Raw genomic sequence first — 18,287 nt, forward strand, 5'->3', positions numbered from 1 at the left:
TGATTGCACATTGCCTAATAGGACTGATGGTAGAGGCGGATTACCCACTTTCTGTCGGATCCTTACAAGGCACCCTGACATATGTCCCCAATATTGCTGTCTCTTCTTCATGTGAATGACAAGGATGTGGGCCTTGTTCAGTGTCTGAAGTAAATCCTTTGCGTCCTACTCGTTAATGAAAAAAATCTTTGTCCAGTACGAAGGTGAGTAATCGCTGTCCTGATATCCAGAAGCTCTTTTCGGTCATAAGAGACGGTGGCAGAAACATTATGTACAAAATAAGTTACAAATAATGCAAAAAAACACACACTAGCACAATTGGTTAGGAGCCCGTAAAATGGCAGACATCTCCTCCGGCGTCATGGTTAGCTACAACTAGTTCTACTGTACTGTTGCAGCTATAAGCACTTCACTGCACCTGCTATAAACACCTGCAAATCTGTGTAAGAGAGAAATAATCTTTGACTTGATAAAAATGTTGAGGCTTGTCTTAATTAAGGTATTGGCAATTAAGCGTGTTGGCTTCGAAGTACTGCATCTCTCTTCCCGTAACAAAAGTGATTACCTGGAACTAAAACTCTGGGGCCACAACATCAAAGCCACAAAATTGGTCTAGATCAGAATAAGTTTGAAGTAAATACTGAGATAATGATACCCAACTTGAATGCCCATGCAAACTAATGGCTATCACTGTTCTGCTTCATGATTTGGCTGCTCTAGCAACGAAGAAGTTACCTGGGCAATCTCAACTGCAGTTAGTTACCAGAGCTTAATAAAACAATAGTAGCACCAGTCATATGAATAGCACAGATAAGCATTAAAAAAAATAAGGAAATTAAACATTGATTATGAAAAATAATAAGAATAAAGATAATTTAATGTTTTAGCTTTGTTTTAGGTGTTAAATCCTAAACTGAAAAAAAGCAGGTGCAAACTTTGCACCTGGTGCAAAGGTTTAGTAAATCTGGGCCATATGTGTCACTGAACCTACAACAAAAATAATCAAGAAAGTCATGATTAATATGACTGCCTTGAGTATACCATGACATAAATTAAATAGCATTTGGGATGTCCTCCATGGTTGCATAAGGTGTTTCTAGATGTAAAAAGTAGAGAACATGCCTAGTAGGCTATACCAAACTCTCATACTGTATGATTTATGCAACAAAACAAAAAATGTTTTTATATGGACTTTAACCTTAGGGCTTCCAATCATAGCCACAGGAAGCACTCTGGGGCTGCTCTAATACAGAACTAGTAAAGGCCCAGTGCACTACTTTTGTGAGAAAAAAATGTAAACTAAATGTATTAAAGTGTTTACCAACATTTGTAACTTGAGTCTAGACCACTTCAGTTTTTACATAGAAATAAGTTGCATTTGCAAAGTATTTCAAGAAACTGGAAAACATATATCAAGCAAGTATTTTTATATTCTACAAGTATTATCAGATTTCTGTTTTGTACAGATAATTAGAATGACAATCACAGGGAAAGGGACAGTGCAAAAACATCTCTTACAAATTCAAACTATTGAATCGTGCGAGATACTGTTCTTAATTATACAACTACCTTTCTTGCCAACGCAGAGATGCTGATAAAATGTGTCTACATTGGTCTACTAATACTAGTAATGTAATTGAAATGCTTGTTATTGTTGATCTCACCCAACCCGCACCCTCCCCTGCCCACGAACAACTTCTATAGACACAGTTCAACACAACATCACCACCTGTTGATCTTAGTACTTCCACACAATACCCCGCTGCATTGGGTGTTCAAATACAGATGGAATTGTAATAATGGAACACCACTGGGTACTGTTTTCTATCTTGTTGCAGTTATCCTTCCAAACAGGTAAGACATAATAAGGGTCAACATTGTCTCTCTGCCAACGGTTGTGGGGGTAGTTGTTGTTTTACATAAGTTTATTTTAACCACTTGGTGATTGATCACACTTCACGAACATGATCACCTTGGTCACTGTACTAAATAGATTTGTTGCCACTGTTTTGTTCATTATTATTTTCGTTTCTTTGTGGGCTATAAATATGCAATTTCTATTCAGTTAGGGATTGTATTGTATTTCTGTACAGTGGCTTGCAAAAGTATTCACCCCCTTGGCATTTTTCCTATTTTGTTGCCTTACAACCTGGAATTAAAATAGATTTTTGGGGGGTTTGTGTCATTTGATTTACACAACTTGCCCACCCCTTTGAAGATGCAAAATATTTTTTATTTTGAAACAAACAAGAAATATAACAAAAAAAACTGAAAACTTGAGAGTGCATAACTATTCACCCCCCCCCCCCCCCAAAAAAAAAGTCAATACTTTGTAGAGCCACCTTTTGCAGCAACTATAGCTGCAAGTCTCTTGGGGTAGGTCTCTATAAGCTTGGCACATCTAGCCAATGGGATTTTTGCCCATTCTTCAAGGCAAAATTTCTCCAGCTCCTTCAAGTTGGATGGGTTCCGCTGGTGTACAGCAATCTTTAAGTCATACCACAGATTCTCAATTGGATTGAGATCTGGGATTTGACTAGGCCATTCCAAGACATTTAAATGTTTTCCCTTAAAACACTCAAGTGTTGCTTTAACTTTATAATTAGGGTTATGGTCCTGCTGGAAGGTGAATCTCCGTCCCAGTCTCAAATCTCTGGAAGACTGAAACAGGTTTCCCTCAAGAATTTCCCTGTATTTAGCGCCATCCTTCATTCCTTCAATTCTGACCAGTTTCCCAGTCCCTGCCGATGAAAAACATGATGCCACCACCATGCTTCATTGTGGTGCCACCACCATGCTTCACAGTGGTGTTCTCAGGGTGATGGGGTTCTTGGGGTGATGGGAGGTGTTAGGTTTGCGACAGACATAGCATTTTCCTTGATGGCCAAAAAGCGACGTTTTAGTCTCATCTGACCAGAGTATCTTCTTCCATATGTTTGGGGAGTCTCCCACATGTCTTTTGGCGAACACCAATCGTGTTTGCTTATTTTTTTCCTTTAAGCATTTGCTTTTTTTCTGGCCACTCTTCTGTAAAGCCCAGCTCTGTAGAGTGTGCGGCTTAACGTGGTCCTATGGACAGATACTTCAATATACGCTGTGGAGCTTTGTAGCTCCTTTAGGTTTATCTTTGGTCTCTTTTTTGCCTCTCTGATTAATGCCCTCCTTGCCTGGTCCATGAGTTTTGGTGGGCCTCTCTTGGCAGGTTTGTTGTGGTGCCATATTCTTTCCATTTTTTAATAATGGATTTAATGGTGCTCCGTGGAATGTTCAATGTTTCTGATATTTTTTTTTATAACCCAACCCTGATCAGTACTGCTCCACAAATTTGTCTCTGACCTGTTTGGAGAGCTTCTTGGTTTTCATGGTGCCGCTTGCTTGGTGGCGCCCCTTGCTTAGGGGTGTTGCAGACTCTGGGGTCTTTCGGAACAGGTGTATATATATACTGAGATCATGTGACACTTAGATTGCACACAGGTGGACTTTATTTAACTAATTATGTGACTTCTGAAGGTAATTGGTTGTACCAGATCTTATTTAGGGGCTTCATAGCAAAGGGCTGAACACAAATGCATGCATCACTTTTCAGTTTTTTTACTTTTTAGAATTTTATGAAGCAAGTTATTTTTTTAATTTCACTTCACCAATTTGGACTATTTTCTTTATGTCCATTACATGAAATCCAAATAAAAATCTATTTAAATTACAGGTTGTAATGCAGCAAAATAGGAAAAATGCCAAGGGGGATGAATACTTTAGCAAGGCACTGTATTGCACTTTGTGACATCGGATGATGTAAAAAGGCTTTATAAATACATTTGATTGATTGATTGATTGATTGATATTGTAGCCTAGCCTACACCTTTTTTCAGCAGATTATAACTTTGTATAGTTTATACATTGTTCAGGGCGTAGAGATAGCCTGTTGGTTACCCTGTACCTTGACATTTTGAGTTAGTCACTGAAACTTAATGAGGAAATTGGATATTTGTGTGCTCAGCATCAGGTTGCATTCATCTCCATAATTAATCTATTGGACCGGGCACAGCACGGAGACATTGGAAAAAAGTAAATAAACAGCGATTTTTTTCATGCACAGATTGATAACTGACCTCGTTGTAGGCTAAACAAATTGTTAGACATTACAATTAGGAATACTTTTTCAATTAAAGAATGACACTTGTGATAAACTATGTGATTTGGGAACGTTAGTTCAATAGCCTAGTAGGACTGTTTGTATAGGCTCTCTAACTGGTTTGTTCTTTTCCCGAGAGCCTCGAGTCATTGGCGCAGATAAGGGCTTTGCTAGTCATATCTTGTCATTTCAGCAACTGTCATTATGGAAATGTCGAGGAATTCCTTAGAAGTATGCAAATAAGCAGTGTCATTTTCTAAGAGTTGGTTTTGCATAGACCTACTGTGGGCCTGTAGTGTTGTATAGATTTTTTGTGACCATTATCCTAGCATCTCAACATTTGCATTCAAACTCAGTTTGTTAAACCTTGGAATGGTGTTTTTTGGTGTTAGGGCTTCATGTACCACGTTGTTTAATCAATACAAATATTTAATTTGATGTGAATGTTTTGGGTCTTTGCCCATAACTTTGCACATTTTGATGTAAATGTTTGTGGACAGGGTTTTGCTCTTTCTGGATTCCATTAGAATGACAATCGCAGAGAAAGTGACAGGGCAACAACTCTTAAAATGCCAACTATTGAATCCTGCAAGATACTGTTCTTAATTATACAATACCTTTTTTTGCCAAAGCAGAGATGCTGCATTTTTTTGGTCTATATTGGTCTGCTAATACTAGTAAAGGCACTACTTTTGTGAAAAAATATTTATAAAAAATTATGTATTATTATTATTTCTTTTTTCAGTGCTTCCCGCGGCTATGCTTCCAATGCAAAGTATTGCTGTGAAGTTCTGGCATGCATGGAATGTAATTGAAAAGCATGTTATTGTTGATGCCACTCAACCCGCACCCTGCCCACGAACGACCTCTATAGACGCAGTTGAACACATCACCACCCATTGATCCTAGTACTTCAACACAATACCCCTCTGCAATGTGCGTTTAAGACGTTCATCTGCATGTTTCAAGCCTTCACTCAACTGCGGAGCAATCCGCGGCATTTACAAGCGCGAGCTCTTCAGAGCAGACATTGGCACCGCACAGCAATATAGATGGAATTGTAATAATGGAATACCACTGGGTACTGTTTTCTATCTTGTTGCAGTTATCCATCCAAACAGGTAAGACATAATATTGGTCAACATTGTCTCTCTGCCAACAGTTGTGGGGCTAGTTGTTGTTTTACAGAAGTTTATTTTAACCACTTGGTGATTGATCACACTTCACGAACATGATCACCTTGGTCACTGTACTAAATAGATTTGTTGCCACTGTTTTGTTCATTATTATTATTTTAGTTTTTTTGTGGGCTATAAATATGCAATTTCTATTCAGTTAAGAATTGTATTGTAGCCTAGAATACACCTTTTCTCAGCAGATTAGAACTTTGTATCGTTCAGGATGTAGAGATAGCCTGTTGGTTACCCTGTACCTTGACATTTTGAGTTAGTCACTGAAACCTAATGAGGAAATTGGATATTTGTGCGCTCAGCATCAGGTTGCGTTCATCTCAATAATGAATCTAGTGGACCAGGCACAGCACGGAGATATTGTCATAAAGTAAATTAACAGCGATTTATTTATGCACAGATTGATAAGTGACCTCGTTGTAGGCTAAAATACTTGATAGACATTACAATTAGGAATATTTTTTTCAATTAAAGAATGACACTTGTTTTGATCAACTATATCATTTGGGAACGTTAGTTCAATAGCCTAGTAGGACTGTTTGTATAGGCTCGCTAAATGGCTTGATATTTTCTAAGAGCCTCGAGTCATTGGCTCAGATAAGCGCTGTGCTAGTCATATCGTGTCATCTCAGCAATAACTGTCATTATGGAAATGTAGAGACATTTCTTAGAAGTAGGTAAATAAGCAGGGGCATTTTCTAAGAGTTAGTTTTGCATAGACCTACTGTGGGCCTGTAGCGTTTTATATAATTGTTGTGACCATTAGCCAAGCCTAAACAGAGAAACTTTTGTCATACATTTTTAAATCAACAATTTTTATATCAACATTTGCATTAAATCTCAGTTTTTTTTAAGCCTTGTAATTGTGTTTTGGTGTTAGGGATTCATGTACCATATAACACTTTTTTTTTTACATAACTTACAACATGCCTTGCCAGTGAATTTAATGTCTCACATATAATTGCATGCCTCACCTATAGATTTAATTTAAGGCTTTATTGAGCAGTATTGAGTTGTCAATGTTAGGCCTAACTCTGCTTGTAATTGCTTACATGGTTGAATAATCAATCCAAACAACATCCACTTGAAATCAGGCAAAGGCAGATAAATAATATCAGTTATCCTGTGAAGTGATGGATCCTGAAATAGAGGAATGCTTTCTTCTATAGAGTGGAGTGCAAGGAATTTCCCTGCACACCTTGGTCAGAGCATTTCGTATTATTCTGTACGTAAATCCGACACTCCATTTATGATGATATGTTACTTTACGTATGGTTACATTAATCAAATCAAATCAAATTCTATTTGTCACATGCACCGAATACAACAGGTGTAGACCTTACAGTGAAATGCTTACTTACAAGCACTTAACCAGCAACGCTTTAAGAAGTTTTCAGAAAAATAAGTCTTAAGTAAAAAACAGAAAATATAAGTAACAAATAATTAAACAGCAGCAGTCAAATAACAATAGCGAGGCTATATACAGGGGGTACAGGTACAGAGTCGATGTGCGGGGCCACCGGTTAGTCGAGGTAATTGAGGTAATATGTACATGTAGTTAGAGTTGGGCAACACCAACCAAGCGACACCATGAAGACCAAGGAGCTCTCCAAACAGGTCAGGGATAAAGTTGTGGAGAAGTACTGATCAGGGTTGGGTTATAAAAAAATATCAGAAACATTGAACATCCCACAGAGCACCATTAAATCCATTATTAAAAAATGGAAAGAATATGGCACCACAACAAACCTGCCAAGAGAGGGTTACCCACCAAATCTCATGGACCAGGCAAGGAGGGCATTAATCAGAGAGGCAACAAAGAGACCATAGATAACCCCGAAGGAGCTACACAGTTCCACAGCGTAGATTGAAGTATCTGTCCATAGGACCACGTTAAGCCGCACAGATGTGCTTAGATGTGCTTAGATACGTTTTTTTTTTTTTTTGTCTTGTTTGTTTCACAAGAAAAAATATTTTGCATCTTCAAAGTGGTAGGCATGTTGTGTAAATCAAATGACACAACCCCCCCCAAAATCTATTTTAATTCCAGGTTGTAAGGCAACAAAATAGGAAAAATGCCAAGGGGGGTAAATACTTTCGCAAGCCACTTTGTCATATTAAATGGATGATGGACATCCAAAAATTATTACATACCATACGAAATGTAACAAATAATGCCATGTGGGGTGTCTCAGATTTACGTACAGAATAATACGAAGTGCTCTGAGTCCAGGTTGTTCTGCATGGTGGGCTTTGGCTGGTTGGTGGTCTGTTAAAGAGAGCCGCGCACAGTACGTTGTACCTGGCGCGTCTTTGTCCTGGACGCAATGCCCAGGTAGGCCAGTTCTGCCTACCTCTCGCCTGTGCAGGGGGTTGTCTGCTCTGCAGTATATTTTGTGTTGCCTGTGGGTGATTTTTCTTTTCCACTGTTCTAACCCATCCTCTGCCAAATTCTATTTAGGCTATATCCAAAGTGTTCTAGTTGACTATTTCATACCATAACATTTCTGTCGGGTTGAGAGCCGAAGGGCACATAGGGAATGGGACAGGAGATAACTTGTTTGGATTTCAAGACTAAATCAATATGACACTTCTCCCGTGCTGATATTGCTGCAGGTAGATTTTAAGTTGTGCCAAGAATTGTACATGGTGCATTGTTTTACATCTTTGACAAAGTGATAACTCACCTGTCATTTTTCAGTCATAAAGTGTTGTCAATATAATGCTAGGAGGGCTATGATAATGATTTGTATTAATATGAAAGTGCATGCAAAACAAGCTCTGAGGGTCTTGTCTACCCGTCCTCAGTGTTGACATACATTTCTAGCTGAGGAGGCTGGTAGAGGAGCTATAGGAGGATGGGCTCATTGTAATGGCTGGAATGGAATAAATGAAATGAATGTTTTTTCCATATGTTTGATGTGTTTGATACCGTTCTATTTATTCCCTTCCAGCCATTACAATGAGCCTATACTCCTATGTCTCCTCCCACCAGCCTCCTCTGATTTCTAGTCTACTATTACTGTTGAAGTACCTGCAGTGCAGTCGTTGCTGTTAATGATAGGCACTTGTACTTACTTATTTACTCCATTCTGTTAAACGTATTGTTATGTGTTATATGGCTCTGAGTGAGGACTGTGGTGTTTATGATTACGTTTTCAGTGACTATGTGCATGATATCCAGAGCCTGTTTGATCAATACTGTAATGACCATCCCAACCATGTTACTATAGGTAGCGCCAGACCCACCATCACCCCCAGAGGCCTCCACCTGGTCATTCCACTCAACATCCCCTTTAGCCTGCTTTGCCAGGGTGACCAGGTGGTGCAGTGGCAGCGGGAGGATCGCCCCAAACTGAGGGGCGAGGAGCGGACTAATGGGGCGTCAGTCCTGAAAATCCCCAGAGCTCAGCCTGGCCACATGGGCCGATACATCTGTCTGGAGGAGAGAACCGGAGAGCAGAGCTCTATCTACGTCTACGTCAAAGGTGTGTTTCTTTCTGAGTCAACATTCATAGCCCTGTTTGCCTGTGTGGGCATGTATGTGAGAGTTTTTATGTGTATAAGGCAGTGGTTCTCAATCCTGTTCCTGGGGACACAAAGGGGTGCACATTTAGTTTTTGCTCCCTAACACTACACACCTGACTCAAATCATCAAAGCCTGATGACGAGTTGATGGTTTGAATCAGGTGTGTAGTGTTAGGGCAAAACAAAAACGTGCCCCCCTTTGTGTCCCCAGGACCAGGATTGAGATCCACTGGTATAAGGTTGTGAGTGAGTGAGTGAGTGAGTGAGTGAGTGAGTGAGTGAGTGAGTGAGTGAGTGAGTGAGTGAGTGAGTGAGTGAGTGAGTGAGTGAGTGAGTGAGTGAGTGAGTGAGTGAGAAAGAGTGGGTGGGAGAAAGTGTGCATACGAGAAAGGTAAGCCTCAGAGAGGCTTGTGAACATTTATTTGAGGCAGAACAAGTGATTAAATCTTTTTTTAGAGGGGCACTGTGTGTGGGTGTGTTTGTGCATGAAGGTGTTTACTGGATTGATAGGTATTTGGATCAGTCTTTGGATTGTGCCATGTCCATATGGCAGTACATCTGGGCTCCTGAGTGGCGCAGCGGTCTATGGCACTGCATCTCAGTGCAAGAGGCTTCACTACAGTCCCTGGTTTGTATCCAGGCTGTATCACATCCAGCCATGAGTGGGAGTCCCATAGGGCGGCGCACAATTGGCCCAATGTTGTCCGGGTTTGGCCGGGGTAGGCCGTCATTGTAATAAGAATTTGTTCTTAACTGACTTGCCTAGTTAAATAAATAAAAATAACTGCTTATTTCTTGGAATGTGTGTGTGTGTGTGTGTGTGTGTGTGTGTGTGTGTGTGTGTGTGTGTGTGTGTGTGTGTGTGTGTGTGTGTGTGTGTGTGTGTGTGTGTGTGTGTGTCACTAATTGATTGATTATTGGCTAAAGATCAAACTGGATCTGTCTCCATTTCTGAATAATATAATTAGCACTATCTCCTAATCTCTTCTCTCAGTACTATACATACAGCACATGTACTCTGGACATCATTCAAAATACCTGAGGCTGTTTTCATACCACACTGTTGATTTTAAAGTCGTTTTTTTTTTGTTGGCAGATCCTGATAATGTCTTTAGAAAGACCATTGTGTTCAGTATCCTGACTCGTGCGGGAGACAGTGCCTCCATCCCCTGCCTAGCAACCGACCCGAGAGTGGTCAACCTGCGCCTGGAGCCATGCCATGGCGGTGCCCTCCCTAATGGTCTCCACTATGCTGCCAGCCTGGAGCGGGGCATGGTTATCGATGACACTAAGAAGGCCTTTGAGGGCTGTTACATCTGCACTGGCAGACTGGGCGGTGCCCTCGTTAAATCACAGAACTATGATCTGACTGTGCGACCAGGTAAAATAACATTAACTGTGTGTGCATCTGTGCATGTAGGCGCTAATGCAATCACTCCTGTGTTTGTGTTCTGGGATGTGAAGTACTGTATCCGTGACATAGTTTATTTGATATTCTCACATGTTTTACTCAGTCCCAGATGTGCCCCCTGTGATTGAGTTGCGTGGGCCCAAGAGGGTGGTCCTGACGCGGGGCCAAAATCTCACCCTGACCTGCAGCACCACCAACGTCAACGGAGACATCAAGCTGAAGTGGGCCGCTCCGCCGGGCACAGTGAGAACCCTTTGCCCTCTCTCTGAGGGGTTGGCCAGGGAGGCTGGAGGGATACCTATAGGACAACTCTCCAATAGACTGATTGGAAAATAGATTTTTATTGAAATAGAGCAAAGTTAAATATCTTTTTTATATTTGCTAGAGAGTCCAAAATGCTCCAAGTCTGAAACATCAGTATCTTGAGAAACTAGTGTGATGTTCAGTTGGCTGTGTGTGTATGTTTACTGAGTCTCAGGGCCCTGAGGTGGTGTGTGTGTGTGTGTGTGTGTGTGTGTGGTAAGCCCTCCTGTCCCCCTGGCCGGGGAGGGAAGGAATCCAGACCAGACAGGGTTAATCTCTATAGATCTCTGGGTGTTGATTGACAGGATGCCGTATGGGCTTCGTATCCACAGCAACCGGCAGTGGAGAATGGCTCACGTATCCTGACTGAGCCCATCACACACGTCCGCAGCGCTACACTCCAAGTCAACTCTGTCGGGACACAGGATTCTGGGAGATATCGATGTGAGGGTCAGAATGAGAAGGGGATCAGCTCTGAGTCAATCTGGCTGGATGTCTATGGTGAGTATATGGCATTGCAGTGCACTTCTGATCTATATTGAAATTCTCCATTTGAATGGGTTGTATTATGTATTTCCATAATGTGAAACTATCGCAACACTCATTTGAAAACCTAAGTGGAAATGGAGTGGTTTTGTTAAGAAGAGTCAAAGGTATTTTGATGTAGGTGACTGTCAATGTGTCTGACCTGTGGGTTGTTGTATGTCTTCCAGATAGAGGTTTCATCAACCTGGCTCCGTCAGATAACAGTTCTGTGCGTGTGCGTGCTGGGGAGAGTCTGTCCCTGCATCTGGACATGGAGGCCTATCCCAAACCACACACCTTCTCCTGGAGCTTCTCAGGCCAGCAGCTGAGGAACACCTCTGATCATGTCATCACCAAACAGAACCACCAATACAGGTACACACACACGCAAGCAAACAGACACACTCATCCACCAGGGTTTCCGTTAGGATAATTTGGTGCCGGACAAGTGACTGGTAAGATTTAATTTATCAGACATTAAAGAAATTGACCTGTCATCCATATGCATTGGGTACATAACCCATTAGGCCACATCCTCACGCATCCAGTGCCATCAATAAATGACAGATATTGGCCTCCCGAGACAACTGGGACCATCACCTGACAAGAATCTCCAGGGGACAATGACACAATCCCCCAAGAATGTTCAAGGGACCTTGACACAACGTCCCAAGAACATCCCGGGGATGTCCGAAGGACCAACCGGTAACAAATAGGCTGACCTCGGTCGTCAGTTGAACAATGTTTCCTCTGAAACATTAGTGCGGCTGGCTTCCGGGTTAAGTGGCGGGTGTTAAGAAGCGTAGTTTGGCGGGTCATGTTTCGGGGGACGCATGACTCGACCTTCGCCTCCCGAGCCCGTTGGGGAGTTGCAGTGATGAGACAATATTGAAATTGGGGAGAAAAAGAAGGTAAAATACCCCCAAAAATGTATATATAATAAAAATACACTGAGACAACTGGGACCATCACCTGACAAGAACCTCCAGGGGACCATGACACAATGACACAATCCCCCAAGAATGTTCAGGGGACCTTCACACAACGTCCCAAGAATGTCTTGGGGATGTCCGCGGGACCAACCGGTAAATAGACAAAACCTCCAGGGGACCATGACTCAACATCCCAATTATGTCCTAAAATGTCCACGGGAATGTCCCTGGGACCAACCAGGAACTAGAAAAAACCTTCAGGGGACCATGACTCAACGTCCTAAAAACCTCCCCGGAACAAACCTGAGAACGTTCCATTGGGACCATCATGTAAAATCCTAAGGACTAGTAAAATGAAAGTGCTGAAAATGTCCTAAAAAGTTCCTGACATGGTCCTCAGTAACATCCTGGGAACTTCAAGGAAACTAAACAAAGGTCCCCCAAAGAACGTTCCATTGGGACTATTACACGATTTCCTGAGGACTAGTAAGATGAAAGTCCTGAGAAGGTCCTAAAAAGGTCCTGACATGGTCCTCAATGACATCCTGTGAACTTACAGGGAACTAGACGAAGGTCCCCCAGAGAACATTCCCTTGGTACCATCAATTGACGTTCTTAGAACCTTGCCAGAATGTTAGTGGGATAACGTTGCGCTGAAACCCTTAAGGGACATAGTGGGAATGTTGCCGGATCAGGATGTCCCCTGTTTGCTGGGTAGGTCTACTGGCTTAGGTGTCCACTGTATTTAATGTTTTTTATAATATAAAAGAAGAGAAGTTTAGGCCTAGCCCCAGAGAGATAGAGATGTGCCTGCGGCATGTTACGACACTGACATTAATTCATTTATTTATACTTGTCTGATAGGTTACTGTGTCATACAGATATAACCGTACAGAAAAAGGCCAATTCGTAAATTGTCAATTTTAATATTTTTTGGAAAGATGAGCATCATATTCTCATATTATAGGAGTCATTGTGGTAGGCCTAAAACATTCTTCCTCACCTCATTCAGCTGTCGGAGTCATTTAGAGCACCTGTGCGCACTGCCTTCATATCATAGACCTCCAGTATATGGTGTCTCTGAGGGGTCTTTGGCCTGGTTTGCTAACTACCTCTCTCAAAGAGTGCAGTGTATAAAGTCAGAAAATCTGCTGTCTCAGACACTGCCTGTCACCAAGGGAGTACCCCAAGGCTCGATCCTAGGCCCCACGCTCTTCTCAATTTACATCAACAACATAGCTCAGGCAGTAGGAAGCTCTCTCATCCATTTATATGTAGATGATACAGTCTTATACTCAGTTGGCCCCTCCCTGGATTTTGTGCTAAATGCTCTACAACAAAGCTTTCTTAGTGTCCAACAAGCTTTCTCTGTCCTTAACCTTGTTCTGAACACCTCCAAAACAAAGGTCATGTGGTTTGGTAAGAAGAATGCCCCTCTCCCACTGGTGTGACTACTACCTCTGAGGGTTTAGAGCTTGAGGTAGTCACCTCATACAAGTACTTGGGAGTATGGCTAGATGGTACACTGTCCTTCTCTCAGCACATATCAAAGCTGCAGGCTAAGGTTAAATCTAGACATGGTTTCCTCTATCGTAATCTCTACTCTTTCACCACAGCTGCCAAACTAACCCTGATTCAGATGACCATCTTACCCATGCTAGATTACGGAGACGTAATTTATAGATCGGCAGGTAAGGGTGCTCTCGAGCGGCTAGATGTTCTTTACCATTCGGCCATCAGATTTGCCACTGATGCTCCTTATAGGACACATCACTGCACTCTATACTCCTCTGTAAACTGGTAATCTCTGTATACCCGTCGCAAGACCCACTGGTTCATGCTTATTTATAAAATCCTCGTAGGCCTCACTCCCCCCTATCTGAGATATCTACTGCAACCCTCATCCTCCACATACAACACCCGTTCTGCCAGTCACACTCTGTTTAATTCTCCAAAGCACACACATCCATGGGTCGCTCCTCTTTTAAAGTTCGCTGCAGCTAGCGACTGGAACGAGCCGCAACAAACACTCAAACTGGACAGTTTTATCTCAATCTCTTCATTCAAAGACTCAATCATGGATACTCTCACTGACAGTTGTGACTGCTTTGTGTGATGTATTGTTGTCTCTACCTTCTTGCGCTTTGTGCTGTTGTCTGTGCCCAGTAATGTTTGTACCATGTTTTGTGCTGCTACCATGTTGTTGCTACCATGTTGTTGTTATGTTGTGTTGCTACGATGCTGTGTCGTCATGTGTTGCTGCCTTGCTATGTTGTTGTCTTAGGTCTCTCTTTATGTAGTGTTGTCTCTCTTGTCGTGATGTGTGTTTTGTCCTATATTTATATTTGATTTATTTTTAATCCCAGCCCCCATCCACGCAGGAGGCCTGTTTGCCTTTTGGTAGGACGTCATTGTAAATAAGAATTAGTTATTAACTGACTTGCCTAGTTAAATAAAGGTTAAATAACATTTTTTTTAAATATATAAAAATAATAGGCTATTAGCCACACCACACCAAATCTTCACAAACGTTTCTACATTTAATTTGGGTAATGTCAAAAGTAAGTCAAGCCATTGTTTTTCTTTTGAAAATACAAACAGGATAAATGATATTGCGGTAAACACAACATTACAGTTGGAACTTAATTTGGCCAAAGAAATTGGCTCAACAGAATGAAACTACGCACTTACAAACTGATTTAAACCTTCACAGGCTATATTGGAGCAATTACCAAGAAAGGCTAGTGCATACCATACCCAACAAATGACAGCAATAAGTTAATAATGATATTTATTTTACAACATGCCTACTTATAACCCATCTTAAACAAAATACGGAGCACACATTTAAAAAGACAGATCTAACTTAATTTAGCCAATGAAAATGTCTCAACAGAATGAAACAAAACACGTTTTGCATATTTTAAATAATTGGTTTGGGTTAATAAATAGGCCTACAATAATAACAATGATTTTAAAAAATGTCTGAAAAATTGCTCCCTACCTGAAGAGTGTGTTGCACAGTAGCCTGCATTTGGCCGTGCCAACATTCTTCTCATCTTTGTTCACTACAACATTAAAACTTTTCCATTCGGAGGACTTTACCCTTGTAGCAGGGTTCCAGATGAACATTTTCCCCTGGTGGCACCAGCCCATGATTTGGTTTTACCCCCCCAAAAATGGTGCCATCACACAATACAAAAAAATAGTAGGCCTATCATCTTATAAAGTCATTCACAGTGTAATAGACTACCGAGATGGTATTGAAGAAATAAGTTGTTTCATCTTGTGATGTTGGGATTCTAAATATTTGAATGTGCAACCTAATCCAGTGATTGTCATGCATTGTGGGTAGACAATGATGCAATTGTTGTTATATTTTCAGATTTTTTTTGTTGTTGCTTGCATCCTTATGTGCTCTAATATCATAGGCTAATTTATTTGGGGCTAATTCACCACCTGAGTAAGTGGAAAATCAAAACACATTAGCGATATCACTAACTCTAAAAATAATACCCACTCATAGTAGCCATGTATTAGTGTAATAGTACATTTATGTCCAAAAAAATGTCCAATGAGGCCTATGCACTCCCAATGGCCAATGCACATTTCGCTAGCTCCATATCTGTGAAAAATAGTTGCTATTGAGGTTATAATTGAAGAGTTGAGAAATAGAAGATATACCAACAGAAAGCTGAGAACATCTTCTCTCCATCTGTGACAACAGTATAGCTGTGTTTTCCCAGCAACTGGATATTCAAATGTTAGACAATCAGAACACTTTTCTTTCTCCCAGAGCATTTTTTTCCCCTGGAAAGCAGAGAGAGATAGAGTGGCTCGCTGGACACAAAATCAGGCCCCAGCAAAACAGGTACAGGGACAGGCAGCCAGACACTTTCATGACAGGAATCATGAGGATAATGAACTTTACTGTTTGACCTAATCATGTTTTTAACCTCCTAAAAAATATGATGTATTTAGTGAGGTGAATTAATGTGCAGCCCGCACCGATGCAACTAATCAATTTTTTTACTTGCACAACCAAGTCAAAGGATCGCAAAATGCGACTAAATGGTCACAGTCTGGAGCCCTGCATTGTAGGCTTTTCACTATAGGCGTACTCTCAAACTTTTGTTTTACTCAATGAAAAAGGCATCCATCTTCGCAATCAACATTAGGCTAGGCCAAGGTTCCTCTCTCGCTTTCTCTCCCTCCTCAGCCGCACGGCAACCCCGGAGAATTTGGCCGGAATAAAAAAATATATATCTGCCAAAATCTGGCAATTACTGGCTAATGGAAACCCTGACACACACACACACACACACACACACACACACACACACACACACACACACACACACACACACACACACACACACACACACACACACACACACACACACACACACACACACACACACACACACACACACACACACACACAGTCTTGTGCAGCTAACCTTGTGGGCACATACAATTCAGTTCCATTCAAAATCCTATTTTGCCTAAACCTAACCCTAGCTCCTAAACCTAAACCTAATTCTAACCCTAACACTAATTCTAACCTTAGCCCTAAACCCCTAGAAACAGCATTTGACATTATGGGGACCAACAAAATGTCCGCAGTTGGTCAAATTTCCGTTAGTTTACTATTATTGTGGTGACTTCTGGTCCCAACAAGTATAGTTAAACACGTCCACACACAAATACAAAAAAACACACTCTCCTTGCCCTGGGCCTACCACATGATGAATATGTTCATTACACCCTCTCACTGAAATGTAACACCTTTGGTTCTTAACTGGCCCTGGGTCATTGAGAGATGATTACACTTTTATGCAACAGCCAGCCTTTCCCTGGCCCTGCTTTACCACACTCCAGAGCTGCCTGAGAAATTCAGTAAAAACGAATTAGTGCTTCTGGGCTTTTTGTGTGTGCTGTAATACTGTGCACTTTCGGGTGGTAAAGAATCATTGGGCAGTTTCTGAACCAAGCCTGGTACTGTGTTAATCATGAGGTGGTTTACTTAAATAAATCAGCTACAACACCAGTTGTTTTTAAAAATGTTGTGGTTGATTTAATCACCAGGTACAACAGTGAGCTCAGGCTGGTGCGTTTGAAAATGTCAGAGAGTGGAGTCTACACCTTTTATGCCTCCAATGGTGATGCAACAATCAATCAGTCATTTACGGTCTACGTTATCAGTAAGTCATGACATTATATTCTCTTAAGGTGCCCTGGAGCCACACATACACTATATTGGGAAATGGGCAGTCCGAGACTTCCCTTCTGCATACTGTCAATATGATGTAATTAATCATTAACATGATATGGCATTTATGACTAGATTTTCACAGACCATTTGACGTATGTGTTAAAGCCCAACACCTCTTTCGCCCCCCCCCAGTAATCCAGAGCATCACAGTTTATTTATATGCTATATATACTCACCTGGCATCAACACTAACATGTTTGTGCTCCTGTCAGGTAAACCAGAGATTGTATCTCATGATGGCCCAGTTGATGGACAGGTGCGATGTGTAGCTGAGGGATACCCTGCCCCACAGATCACCTGGTACTACTGTGAACAGCCTTATATGAGGTGAGATCACTGGGGTATCACACACACACATACTCCCAATGATATGCTATGATTGGTCTGTGTTGATAGATCGAGGGAATTTAGAAATTGAACTGTAATGACTTAAAGGGATAATTCAGGATTTTGGCAATGAAACCCGTTATCTACTTCCTCCGACGTAGATATTTCTATATATCTTAATTCCATTATTTTACTTTTTAGATTTGTGTGTATTGTGGTGCATTGTTAGATAATACTGCACTGTTGGAGCTAGGAACACAACAATTTTGTTACAAAATAATATCTGTTAAATATGTGAATGCAACCATTAAAATTTGATTTGATTTGAGAAGACGTCTTTTCAGACCTTAGTGAGAGGGTTTCAAAATGGTTTAATTGTCTTGACCTTCCCAGAGAATAAGCAGAAGTGGGATTGGACAGGTGTTATTTGTTGGTGGACTGAAGTGATCAGGGTTTGGAGAGAGGTGATTTGTGATTGGTTTGTTGGCTTGGAATGAGATGAACGTTATGATTTGGGGATTGGACAGTATGTTCTCGGAAGTTATTTATAATGATGATGGCAAAACCAATCCCAGGAAACACTGGCAATGAGTCAGAGGCAATTGGCTAATCATTATCCAATCACTTTCAATTAGGATCAAATCAACTTAGAGAGCTGTCCAAC

General features: G+C 41.2%; 1 protein-coding gene across 3 annotated transcripts in view; it reads left to right on the forward strand.

Moving 5' to 3' along the window:
• Window positions 1-1,794: 1,794 nt before the first annotated feature.
• LOC106560270 (mast/stem cell growth factor receptor Kit) overlaps window positions 1,795-18,287 on the forward strand; it is a 37,807-nt gene continuing 21,314 nt past the window's right edge. Inside the window, exons 1-8 of one of the 3 annotated variants that reach the window (XM_045687673.1) lie at window positions 1,795-1,854; window positions 8,556-8,810; window positions 9,947-10,231; window positions 10,365-10,504; window positions 10,870-11,065; window positions 11,278-11,464; window positions 17,110-17,225; window positions 17,509-17,623. In XM_045687673.1, the coding sequence (XP_045543629.1) occupies window positions 1,800-1,854; window positions 8,556-8,810; window positions 9,947-10,231; window positions 10,365-10,504; window positions 10,870-11,065; window positions 11,278-11,464; window positions 17,110-17,225; window positions 17,509-17,623 (1,349 nt within the window). In that variant the 5' untranslated portion in view covers window positions 1,795-1,799. Of the gene's footprint in view, window positions 1,855-5,037; window positions 5,254-8,555; window positions 8,811-9,946; window positions 10,232-10,364; window positions 10,505-10,869; window positions 11,066-11,277; window positions 11,465-17,109; window positions 17,226-17,508; window positions 17,624-18,287 lie in introns of those variants that run through there. The other 2 variants (XM_014122985.2, XM_014122986.2) reach the window with 2 other exon arrangements.

Source organism: Salmo salar, chromosome ssa10 (genome assembly GCF_905237065.1).
Source record: "Salmo salar chromosome ssa10, Ssal_v3.1, whole genome shotgun sequence".
NCBI lineage: Eukaryota > Metazoa > Chordata > Actinopteri > Salmoniformes > Salmonidae > Salmo > Salmo salar.